The sequence below is a fragment of the Muscardinus avellanarius genome (assembly GCF_963383645.1).
Source record: "Muscardinus avellanarius genome assembly, chromosome: 2".
Lineage (NCBI taxonomy): Eukaryota > Metazoa > Chordata > Mammalia > Rodentia > Gliridae > Muscardinus > Muscardinus avellanarius.
In genome coordinates, this window is record NC_137787.1 from 9,770,969 (window position 1) to 9,784,130 (window position 13,162).

Genomic DNA, 13,162 nt, shown 5'->3' on the forward strand with positions numbered 1-13,162 from the left:
TTTAAAAACAAGATCTCATTAGGTTGATGAGAGGCTGACTACTTGCTGAGGCTGTCCTCAACTTGTGATCCTCCTGTCTCAGCCTCCCAAGGACTGGGATTAAAGGCATGAGCTACCACACCCAGCATATTTGTTTAAGAACTTTTGGCAAGGTGAAGTAACAAATGCCTGTAATCCCAGACTTAGGAGGCTGAGGCAGGAGGATTACAAATTCCAGAGCAGCCTGGGCAACTTAGTAAGACCCTATCTCAAAAGATAAGAAGGGCTGGGTATATAGCTCTGTGGCAGCGCTCACCTGGATTCAATTCTCAGTCCTACAAAAAATAAACAGTCTTACAGTCCTTTGTATTATTTCACTTATTCATATTAACAAAGTAGGCATGACGTGGTTTTAATTCTGTGACTGGAATCTCAACTTTAAAGACTGGTTTTTACAGATTTAATATCTGTTAAGCCATAGGTGTTTTAATGTTAGATGCAGTGCCTGTTTCTGTGCAGTAGTGGGGGTGGTCCCTGTATGATGTGGAAATGTGGAAGTAAAGGCATTTGTACCTGTGGTGTGTTTTCTTTGAATCAAGAATTTCTTTCTTACTCTACCAAAAATCTTAATTTTATGTGATATGTTCTAGACCAGTGCCTTGAGTTTGTTGCGTTCCTGATGTTTTTCTGATATATTAATATTTTAGTATAAGACAATTCAATATTGGTGAAGGCTGTAAGACTATAAATTGTTTACATTAAATTTTCTTATCCTTTTCTGGTTTCTTCTGTGTGTTGTATCATGTATGTCTTTTTTTTTTTTTTTCCAGTGAATGGTAGTGTCTAGAAAGGGTATGTCCCTTCAAGAGAGAGGTGCCAATGTCCAACCGGCCTAATAACAATCCAGGGGGGTCACTGCGACGTTCACAGAGGAACACTGCCGGGGCCCAGCCGCACGACGACTCTATAGGAGGAAGGTGTGTACTTTATGGTGATTTGAAAAGGAGTTGGGAATAAAATATATTCCAGAAAACCTAATTATGAGTAGTAAAATTTGAATGATGCATTTCAGACAGTCTTTCCTAACTTGAGCTAAGAATGACTAAATTAAAATTCAAAGTGATTCCTTAATCTTTCCTCAAATACATTAGGCTGAAAAAACAGTTCTCACTCATCAAAATTATCTAAAACCTGACTCAGGGTTGGAATCATATGTATGGTATGACATGTTTTGTTTGCCCTTTCTCTTTACTTCCATAATACATGCTACCACACAGCTTTCAACCATTTGTGAGCCTTTATCTTATGTATGTCTTGACTCCCTTTGAGTGAAGTCTTTGTGTTAAGTGCTGGGGTTTTCTTATCATACTCATAACTTTTTCTTTTTTTTTTTTACCACATGTGTGTGCTGTCTAAATAGTGAGGTTTGACTTTAATATGTCATCTGTCACATTATTCTCTTTGGGAGTCTGGTGTTGATCTTTTTAATTGGAGTAGTTTTATATGAGGTAGTGTGAATAGAAGTATTTAAGTTCTAGGTCTGCTTGAGCCAAAGACTGTCAATGTATGTATAAATTACTTAGAACTCTACTTAAGGCCTAGTTTTTCAGTCTAGGATTTTCAGCGGTCATGTTTAGCTTGAAGTAGATCTGAATAAATTCTTAAAGCATCATCTGATGTAGGAGCTGGAAGGTATAATGATGTATACAGTTTGGTAAAGTTTAAGAAAACTTTAAATGTCAAATGCGAAGAATAAACTGAAGCACATCATGTTGACATTAGGGTATTAAGTGGTTAAGCACGTAGACTTTCAATTAGGACAGCTTTGTGTGTGGCTTTTGACTTTGCCATTAAATAGCTGTGTGTCTTCTGTTAAAGGTTTTGGGTAACCCCAATTCCTTACTCCAAAGAAAGGGATAGCTATTTTACAGGGTTATTGATTTGTTTTGGTACTGGGGCATGAACCATGGGTGCTTTGCCACTGAGCTACATCCCCAGCCCTTTTATTTTTTATTTTGAGACGAGGTTTTGCTGCGTATCCCAGGGTGCTGTTGAACTTGAGATCCTTTTACCTGAGTAGCTGGGATTACAGGCAAGTATTTCTTCATCTGGCGCTTACATATGCTTAAGCTAGTGTTCTAATATGGAGCCACGTTCCCAGCCTGGGCTATTGGTTTACGTATTATAGTGTGCCAAGCTTTTAGCACTATGCTTAGTAGGATTCCGTTCTGAAATTCTGATTTTGCTTTTTTACATTCAGGTTATTCTTTGAAGCAGCCACACTTAGTTTTATGCTGCTGATTTCAAAAATCACTCTGGATGGGTGTGATGGCTAATGCCTGTAATCCTAGTATGTAGGAGGCTGAGACAGGAAGCTCGCAAGCTTTAGCAATTTAGCAAGGCTGTCAGCAACTTAGATCCTATTTTCAAATAAAAACATAGTGCTGGCAGTGTAGCTTGCAAGTAGAATGCTATTGAGTTCAATCAATAAAATACACATACACATTCTCTCTCTCTCTCACACACACACACATACACACACACATACACACACACAATCATTCTTTCCACTTAAAGTGTTATATACCATACTTATTTTAGAATAGTTAGAAAATACAGAGAAATAAAAAGGAAAAAATCCCCCCCCCCCTTTTTTTGGTACTGGAGGTGGAACCCATGGGGCATTCTACCTCTAAGCTACATTCTCAGTCCTATTTTTTATTCTTTATTTGGAAACAGGGTCTTACTGAGTTGCAAAGGGCCTCATTTAAGTAGTAGCTGAGACTGTCCTCGAACCATGATCCTCCTGTCTCAGCCTCCCAAATGCTGGGATTCCAAGCATGTGCTACAACACCTGTCTTCCCCAATTTTTTTTTTTTTTAACAGTCCACTTAGAGTGTTTACTATTGATACAGCAATATTTGTTCTTGGTCTTTTTTTAGCTGAATGTGTGTGAGTGTATATGTACACTTATGCATGCATAAGTAACTTGTACTTTTCAAATAACTAATTTTGTTCATACTAAGCTTCAGGTTGTTTTTGAACACAAACACATGAACTGAAAAACATTGGGCTATTAGCACAATGCTTCTAAAATTCACAATGGTTTTTTGGCAGTGTTACCTCTTCTGTACATCTTATTTTTTTAATTGTACTATGTGTGTGTGTGTATGTATGTATCCATCCATCCGTCAGTCACTGGGGACTCAACCCAATGGGGGTCTGTCACTGAGCTATGCCTCTATTTGCATGTGGGTACTGGGTATTGAACCCAGACAAAGGCATTCTACCTCTGAGTCACACCCCCAGCCCAATTTTAGTTTTGTTATTGAAGCACTCTCTCTAAGTTGCTGAGGCTGGCTGTGAGCCTGCAATTCTCCTGTCAATCTCTAAACTTCTTGGAAATCAGGTTTGTGCCCATTTTTTATTTTGAAGCAGGGTCTTGATAAGTTACTATACTCACTTCAAACTTGTGATACTCCTGTCTCAGCCTCCCAAGTATCACATAATTTAAAAAAATAAGTTGGAAATAAATGGAAGTAGTGAATTTGATGATTAAGATATGTTGGTTTAAATAACTTAATAAACTTTTGATAGAGATGAAAGTCAGATTGTAGAATGGCAAATCTTCTGTTGTTCATGTTCTTTTAATCATATATTCAATTGTGAAGGAAAGGATAAAAGGGAACATTATCCACCCTCACCCCTGGTACTGGGGATTGAACCCAGGGGCATTCTGCCTCCAAGCTGTCACCTCCTGCCCTTTTTATTTTTTTGAAACAGGATCTCACTAAGTTGTAGAGGGTCTCACGTGGTTGTTGAGGCTGATGAGAGTTAGGGAGTCTCACTTGTTGAGGCTGGCCTCAGCTGTGATCCTCTTAGCCTCCAAGTTACTGGAATTTACAGGCATGTACCACTATGCCCAGCTTAAAATTTTAAAATGTATTTGGAATTAGAGAAAACATGCCAAAGAATACAGAGGCAAAGAGTGATTAGTTTTATAGTTTTACCATCGCCCTTTCATTTTAGTGTTTACTTTTTTTTTTTTTTTGATAGTATGGGGGATTAAATCCAGAAGCATTTTACCTCTGAACTACATTCTCAGACCAATTTTATTTCTTATTTGGAACTAGGGTCTCACTAGTTTGCTGAAAGTCTCACTGAATTGCTGAGGTTGGTCTTGAACCTGCGTCCCTCCAGTCTCAGTCTCCCAAGTTCTACAATTACAAATGTGTGCCACCATGCCTGGCTAGTTTTTATAATTTTTGTGTGTCCTTTTTTTTCCTTTTTTTTTTTTTCCGGTACTAGGGATGGAACTACCTCTGAACTATATCCTTAGCCCTATTTCTTATTCTTTATTTTGAAACAGGGTCTCACTGAGTTGCAAAGGGCCTCATTAATAGTAGCTAAGGCTGTTCGCAAACTCTGATCCTCCTGTTTCAGCCTCCCAAATACTGGGATCACAAGTGTGCACACAACCACACTTGGCTTTAACTTGGTTTATCTTTTTTATGTGTGTGTGGTACTGGGGATGGTGGAATCCAGGGGTATTGTAACTCTGAGCTACACCCCAAGCCCTATTTTATGCTCTTTCTTATTTTTGAAACAGGATCTCACTGAATTGGGAAGGGCAAGTAGCTGAAGCTGTCTGTGAACCGTGATCTTGCCGTCTCAGCCTCCCAAGTGCTGGGATTACAAGCGTGCGCCACCACGCCTGGCTAACTTGGCGGGTTTTTTTTTTTTTTTTTTTTTTTTGGTGGTACTGGGAATGAAACCCTTCTACCTCCAGGCTACACTCCCAGACCCATTTTATATTTTTTATTTGGAAACAGGGTCTCTTAAGCCAGCGAGGCTGGCTTCAAACCTGCCTGATCCTCCTGTCTCCGCCTCCCAAGTGTGGGGATTACAAGCGTGCGCCACCACGCCTGGCTAACTTGGCATATATTTAAAAATATTTTTTCTCTATCAAAATAACACAAGAAGACTTTTAAAAATGCATCTTATTTCATTTCTCATATTATTGCTTGACTTTTAAAGTTTTTGTGTTCAATGGTGTGGCTGCACCATGATTTAGTACTAACTTTGGATCTGTAGATTTTTTCACCAATTGTTGTATATGGATAATTATGACCAGGACATAGAAACTAAGAACTTAGGCACGAAAAATCTTATTAATTTAAAAATGCACATTTGAAAATACTGGCTGGCCTGTCCTTTTGCCTTCTTACCTTGATTCTTTGCTGGTAGTAGAATCTCGGGGCAGGGAAGGAACTTTGAAGGTCTTCCCATCAAACGTCAGAACAAACTTGGAGCACCGATGGAGTGTGTTTTACCAGCAACTTATCTAATCACTTAAACCAAAATCACTGAATTTTTTGGGGAATGAGAGGATTAGGATTAATTGGAAGAGAGCAGTTACAAATACATTTCATTCTCTTCAAGGGACTCGGTCAGCTTTCTTAAGTAAAATATTACTATAGCTTTTGTTTTCTGAAAACAGTGGAGTTGGGCATATTAAAATGTTCATAGAGATATAGTAGTTGAAATAATGATAGTAATAACTACCAGGATCACATTAGTGGAACGAAATATGTTTAAATACCTGGTACCAGGGATTGAACCTGGGGGTAGTTTGAGTTATACCCGCCAGCTCTATTTTATTTTTTATTTAGAAACAATGTGTGTGTGTGTGTGTGTGTGTGTGTGTGTGTGTGTGTGTGTGTGTGTTACTGGGAATGGAACCCAGGGGGTTTCTACCTCCGGGCTACACTCCCAGCCCTATTTTATATTTTTTATTTGGAAACAGAGTCTCACTACATTTCGAGAGCCTCCCTCACTAAGTAGCTTAGGCTGACTACAAACCTGCATGATCCTCCTGTCTCAGCCTCCCAAGTACTGGGATTACAAGCATGCACCACCATGCCCGGCTCGGAAACAGTCTTGCTAGTTGTTGAACCCCTAACCTGCAGACTCCTGTCTTAGCCTCCCAAGTACTGGGATTACAGACATGTGTCACCATGCCTGGCATGTTTTATGAAAAAGTCATTATGCATATTCTTTCAGTTGAGGTTCACAGAAACTCTATGCACAAATATGTAGTCTGTTTTATTTATTTATTTTTTGGTCTGGGGGTGGAATCCAGGGGCATTCAACCTCCAAGCTACACCCCGTGCCCTATTTTTTATTCTTTATTTTGAAGTTGGGTCTCACTGAGTTGCAGAGGTCCTCACTAAGTAGCTGAGGCTGTCCATGAACCGCGATCCTCCGGTCTCAGCCTCCCGAATGCTGGGATTACAAGCGCGCGCCACCACGCCCAGCTGTAGTCTCTGTTTTACAGTGTGGAAGCTAGCTCAACTTTATACAGCAATATAGTCAGGACTTGATTCCAGACCTCTTGACTTTAATGGTAGTGATTCACTCATTATGCCAACTCATTTTCACTACACTAAGACTTCGTCCATATGATGAGAAACTAGGAGGGTATAAAGTACTTAAAATAGTTCATTCATTTTAGGATAAAAGTAGGTTTTCCTCCTAGAATTTTTGAGTTGATTCATTTTCAATCTACTTTATTTTCTTGCATCTCTAATTAAGCTACCACGTTTGTGTAGCTTTCTTCAGAGACCGAACCTGCCCTTTTTTCAAAACAAGTTCACTTACCTGTTTTAGGATATTTTTTCATTTATCCCTAAGATTAAAGAAACTTTGGAATATATTTAATTTCTCCTGTGATAACTTCGCCTTTCATTTATTTGTCATTACCATCCGTAATTGAACTAGACATCTTGCTCCTCTTCCATTGTTTTTTTTCTTTCCCTTTTCCCTTTTCGGTTTTGGATGATAGCTGATCTGTTACTCTCTTTTCTGTTCTCTTTTTCTTCTTTAGGAAATCATTCCCTTCCACTGCTTCTCTGTTGGCTTGCTCTCAGGGATACTTCTAGCCTTTTCTACTTCTAGCACAGGTATTTGTAGGTTACCCCTTCCTCTTGGCCATGTGGTAGCATTTTCATTATACTGTGTACTTTCAACCTGTTTCTCTCAAATGGCAGTGGTGGGATTAAATTGTTTTTATAGCAATTTTGGCTAAGCTTGCATTAACGCTGTTTTTATTATAAAAACAGTGCATATGGAGAATAAGAAATTGGGGAGCTTCTGGAAGTTAAAAAAAATATATATATATATATATTAATCCTACCACTCAGATAACCATGGATCATATTTGTGCTCCAATTTTTTTATTGTCTATTCTGTATATGTACTTCCAATTTGAAAATAGTAAGGACAACATAGTTTAGTGACTGTCACTAGATGTACTTTCTGGAATTCTGTAACCTTTTTCTATGAGGACATTTTAAGTGGCTCTATGATTTTCTTTAATGTGAAAGCCACATTTTGTTTTATATAAACATATACACACACACACACACAGCCATGCCTACTACATTTGAGTAAGGTTCTGGTTTTATTAAATTCCTGTGATTTATATGTTATCAGATTATGAATATTTTGAAGACATAAAAGATTGCCAAATTGTCTTTCATAGAGTAGACCAGTTTATATGACATTACTTTGTGAAAGTGCCCATTTCTCCAAGTCCTAGTCAACAGAGCAAAGTTTGCAGATAAAAGGATTCTTTTGGCTAAAATTAGCATTTCTTTTATTACAGAATTTAAAATCTTGCCACAAATTGGTAATTTTTCTTTATTCTTTCCGAGATTTTTTTTTTTTTTTATATATATAGCCCTTTTTGAAAGGGCACTAACCTAGTGACATTTATAAATACTTTTTTTTTGTGTGTGTGGTACCGGGTGTGAAACCCAGAGGCTCTCTACCTCTGGGCTATACTCCCAGACTTATTTTATATTTTATTTGGAAACAGGATCTCACAAAGTAGCTGAGGCTGGCTTTGAACCTATGCGATCCTCCTTTCTCATCCTCCCAAGTGCAGGGATTATAAGCGTGCGTCACCACGTCTGGCTTATAAATACTTTTTTATTTTCAAATTTTTTAATTTAAAGCAGCTTATACATTTAGACAATTATTCCTACTTTTTCTTTGCTTTTACCATACCAAGAATAATTTTTCTTCTCAGTTCTGTTATGACTTATTTTTGCATTGTGATGGTAATCCATATTTTTTTACGTGGCAAGCAGAAATGCTTAGTTCCAGTCCACGTAACCTCCTACCCCCACTAAAAATTTGCCAGCAAAGCATTAATAATTATTGATCATTGTGTAAAAAACATACTTGTGAGAACTCTTAAGTTATACCCTTTTGTTAACATTTTTTGTTGTTGTTGTTGGTACTGGGGTTCCTGGAAGCCCTTCTACCTCCGGGCTACACTCCCAGACCTATTTTTAAACTTTTTTTTTGGAAACAGGGTCTCTTAAGCCAGCGCGATCCTCCTGTCTCTGCCTCCCAAGCGCAGGGATCACAAGCGTGCGCCACCACACCCAGCATTTGTTAACATTTTTAAAGCTGAGATTTGGTGAAAATAAGCTTTATCATATACAAAGTTTTGCTTAAACCATTTCAAAGGGATGAGAACCATTAAAATACAAAAGAACATATACTATCTAAAGATAAGTCTGTTGACATTTTAATTTTTGTCTTTGAATTACATTTTGATCTTTTACTGGTTATACCCAATATACAACATGCTGCTTCACGATCCTTTCGCCCACACTAATATTAACATTTGCCCATGTTAGGATCTGGTGGTAACTGATGGTAAGTGAACACACACGACTGGCACTGTGGCCCATGTTGTAATCCCAGTACTTGGGAGGCTGAGACTGGAGCATTGTAGGTTTGAGGCCAGCCTAACCAGTTAGGCACACATCAGTCATTAGGCCTTCCCCAGTTCCCATCTTAGTCCCTCTCCCTCCCTCCTCGAGTGGGGTCAGTGACTGACCTACTGTGAGGGCACATCATGGGCTTTAGAGTGCTTCCCTCTGCCTCCCCCCAGGTTGCCTCTTCTCTCATCTGCTCTCTACTCCTTTGGGGTCCCTACGTCCCAAGCTCCCGCACATTAGGGAGGACATCCCACTTCTCACTCTTTGTGACTGACTAATCTCCCTTAGCGTAATGTTCTCCTTCTATCCACTTCCCTGCAAATGACACAGTTTTGTTCTTATGGCTGAGTAAAATCCCATTGTGTACATATCCCATAGTTTTGTAACCCATTCATTTGTTGATGGACATTTTGGCTGGTTTCATAGTTTGGAAATTGTGAATTGGTTATAAATATAGACACACATGCATTAATTGATAGTTTGGTTTCTATTCTTTTTGGGTAGACTCTCAAGAAGTGGTATTGGTGGTATTGTTGGGTCATATGGTAGGTTCATTCCCATTCATCTGAGGATCCTCAGTACAGTTTTCCAAAGTGGTTGCACTAATTTGCAATCTCACTAGCAATGCATTAGAGTTTCTTCCCCATACCCTCCCCAGCATTTGTTATTGTGTGTGTGTGTGTGTGTGTGTGTGTGTGTATTTTTTTTGAGGTACTGGGGGTTGAACCTGGGCTTTCTACCTCCAAGCTACATCCCTAGCTCCATTTCTTTATATTACTTATTTTGAAACAAGGTCTCACTAAGTTGCAGAGGGCCTCACTAAGTAGCTGAGGCTGGCTTTGAATACCTGGATCTTCCTGTCTCAGCCTCCCAAGTACTGAAAATACAAACTTGTTCCACCACACCTGGCTGGTTTTTTTTTTTTTTTTTTTTTTTTTGCGGTACTGGGGATGAAACCCCCCAGGGGCATTCGACCTCCAAGTTACATGCCCTGCTTTACTTTTTATTCTTTATTTTGAAACCAGGTCTTACTGAGTTGTGGAGGGCCTCACTAAGTAGCCGAGGCTGTCTGCAAACTGTGATCCTCTGGTCTCAGCCTCCTGAATGTTTTTTGTATTTTTAAAAGGGTTCTTTTTTTTTTTTTTTTTTTGTCTTTTTTGGAACCGGGGATCGAACCCAGATCGCCATACCTGCTGCAAAGCAGACACTTTGCAGCTGAGCTACATCCCGGACCCATTTTTGTATTTTTAATGTTTGGCATTCTAATTGGGGTTGGGTGAAATCTCAGGGTAGTTTTAATTTGCATCTCTAAGTACTAATGATGTTGGACATTTTCCCATTTATTGCCCATTTGTATTTCTTCTTTTGTAAAGTGCCTAATTCAGCTGCCCTCCCCCCCTTTTTTTGGTAGTCCTGGGCATGGAACCCAGGGGCCTTCTACCTCCGGGCTATACTCCCAGGCCTATTTTATATTTTATTTGGAAACAGGGTCTCTTGAGCCAGCTGAGGCTGGCTTTGAACCCGTGCAGTCCTCCTGTCTCAGCCTTTCAAGCTCGAGGATTACAAACGTATGCCACCACGCCCGGCTATCAGCTGCCCATTTTTGGTTAGGTTATTTGTTTTCTAAGCTCCTTCTTTAAGAATACATTTGAATGTGTATGTATTGATAATCTTTGTATGTTATTTACCTCTCGTGCCACTTGTACAGAAAAACTGGCCTTTTAATGTGTATAGCTGATATTTATTGATTTATTGTTTTAAAAATACAGACCTAGTCTCTCAAAATTGGCTCAGAGAAGTCAAAGTTAGTCTATATTATTTTATTTTTTTCTGGTACTGGGGATCGAACCCAGGAACATTCCACCTGAGCTATATACCCTCAGCCCTATTTTATTTTTTTTTTGAAACAGGGTCTCTCTTAGTTGCTGAGGGCCTTGCTAAATTGCCCAGACTGACCTCAATCCTGTAGTCCTCCTGTCTCAGCCTACCAAGTACTGGGATTTCAGATATGAGCCACCATGCCTGGCTAAGGCAGTCTATTTAAATAGTTGGCAAGATAGGAATTACGGGGTAGATGATAAATGACACACAATTGATGGGAAATACAGACTTGATCCCTCTAAGTCCTATATAAGGGCAGTTAAAGTGTACATGCATGTCACCATCTCTATGAACTATGTTATGAGATGAGAATATAATGCATCAATAAAAGTATAAAAAATGAAGATAAAGAAGTTTATAGAAGGCTTTGCGTTTTAAAAGTCAAACATTTAAATTAAGGGGACATTCTGATAGCTTTGCATTTTTTATTTTGGTTCATTTTTTTAAGGATGGAATCATTTCAGTCTAATATGACTTGCTCTTTTCTCTGACATTTCTACATTCAGTATTTGTTTTGTTTTGTTTTTGTGGTAGTAGGGATAGAACCCAGGGCATTCTACCGCTGAGCTCTTTTGTTTTGAAACAGGGTGGCACTAAGTTGCAGAGGTTGACCTTGAAACTGTGATGTCCTGTGTTAGCCTCCCAAGTACTAGGATTACAAGTGTGCCCCTGGCTCCTACATGCACTCTTTTTTTGTTTTTGTTTTTTTTTTTTGTTTGTTTGTTTGTTTGTTTGTAACCCAGGGACATTCAACCTCCGAGCTATACCCCCTGCCCTATTTTTTATTCTTTATTTTTTGAAACCCGGTCTCACTGAATTGCAGAGGGCCTCACTAAGTAGCTGAGGCTGTCTGCAAACCATGATCCTCCGGTCTCATCCTCCCGAATGCTGAGATTACAAGCGTGTGCCACCTCGCTTGGTTACATGCACTGTTTTAGCAGACATTTTCTACATGTTAATACCTGTCAATAAAATAATTTTAATGTTTGTATAATTTTTTTTCATTACGCCAATGTATAAATTAATGTAATTGTTTCGATAACAGTTTGGTTTGAGGGTTTTCTTATAGCAAATGATGCCACACTGAGCATTCTTATTATTATTGTAAACTTGTACTAATACTTTGTCTAAGCCAGGATATCTGTCACACATGGAATTGCTAGGTAAAGAGGTATATTTTGAAATATAATTTATGGGAATTATAGTTCTGTACCACCATGGCTACCTATTTTCAGGCTAAATTTTAGGCCTCTTCTCAACAGATCAACTCCGCTTTGCTTTTGAATTTTAAAAGTATCATATTTGCATGGTGGTGTGTGTGTGTTATGGAACTGCTGGCAGCTTTTCTCACCACAGCAGTCCTCTTCTGAGATGGTCTCCCTGCACTTTAGAGAACTGTCTAACTGACTCTAGCGAGCCATTGCCGAACCTTTGCCCAAGTTGGGAGGATGTGCAGTGGCCCATCTTTTTGAGTACAGTGATAGGACTGGTGTGGACACGTGATCTACCTTGGACAAATTGGCTATTTTAGTTTTTATCTTTTCATTGGTAAGGTAGGAAGTTGTGATTCTAGAGTTGGCTGCTGCCATATTTCTTGCCTTACAGAAAAGATGGGCAGGCAGAGAGAAGTAAAGATATCAGAGAGAGTGTTTATTGTGCTACTGAGGATTGAACCCAAGGGCATTCTCTCTCTGAGCTACACCCCCAGCACTAGTTTTTAGTTTTTATTTTGAAACAGGGTCTCACTAGGTTTTTGGAGGTCCTCACTAAGTAGCTGAGGCTGGCTGCAAACCTTTATTCTTCCTGTCTCAGCCTCCCAAATACTGGGATTATAGATGTGTGTCACTGTGCTTTGCTTGCACGTATTATTTTAATCTCTTCTGGGAGTTAAGATATACTTGAAATAAGTCAATATAAGATTGTGTCCATTAATTTGTAGAGCATCATGCTGGTAAGAATTGTACTATATAGCAATTATGAAGGTGAGAATAGCCTTTGATACAAGCAGTTCCAGCCAGTTAGAGGAAATGGGCGTGCGTGCTGTTGAGAGCCACTCCAGTGGGAAACTTCAGTGATGACCTCATTGATCTTGGCTCTGATCACTGGAGCTACAATTACAAAACAGCTGGAACATGTCAGCTCTGTTTGTCTTTCTTGTACACATAGTAATTTCCAGGGTTTGGATTTTATTTCTGACTTTTCTGCATCACTTGTTACCTTACTTCTACGTTGTTAGGTGTTCAGATAGTTGCAGATGGCCTCACTGAGTAGTAGCGGAGGCTGGCCACAAACCTGCAATCTTTTTGTCAGCCTCCCAGTACTAGGATTATAAGCGTGTACCACCATGCCCAGCTTCCAATTTTATTTTATATTTGAAATAGGGTCTCACTGAATTGCCGAGGCTGGCCTCAAAGCTGTATCTTCCAATCTCAGCCTCTCAAGTACTGGAATTACAGGTGTGTGCTATTATGCCTGGTTGAACTTTGATTTTTTTTTTTTATGAGATG

General features: G+C 39.2%; 1 protein-coding gene across 12 annotated transcripts in view; it reads left to right on the top strand.

The window, feature by feature from the left end:
- Positions 1-685: 685 nt before the first annotated feature.
- Positions 686-13,162, top strand: part of TRIP12 (thyroid hormone receptor interactor 12) — a gene marked incomplete at its 3' end in the record, with an annotated part of 120,519 nt that continues 108,042 nt past the window's right edge. For all 12 annotated transcript variants that reach the window (XM_080689593.1, XM_080689598.1, XM_080689600.1 and 9 more), the window contains exon 1: positions 686-956. In XM_080689593.1, coding sequence (XP_080545719.1) covers positions 859-956 — 98 coding nt within the window. In that variant the 5' untranslated portion in view covers positions 686-858. The remainder of the gene's footprint in view (positions 957-13,162) is intronic.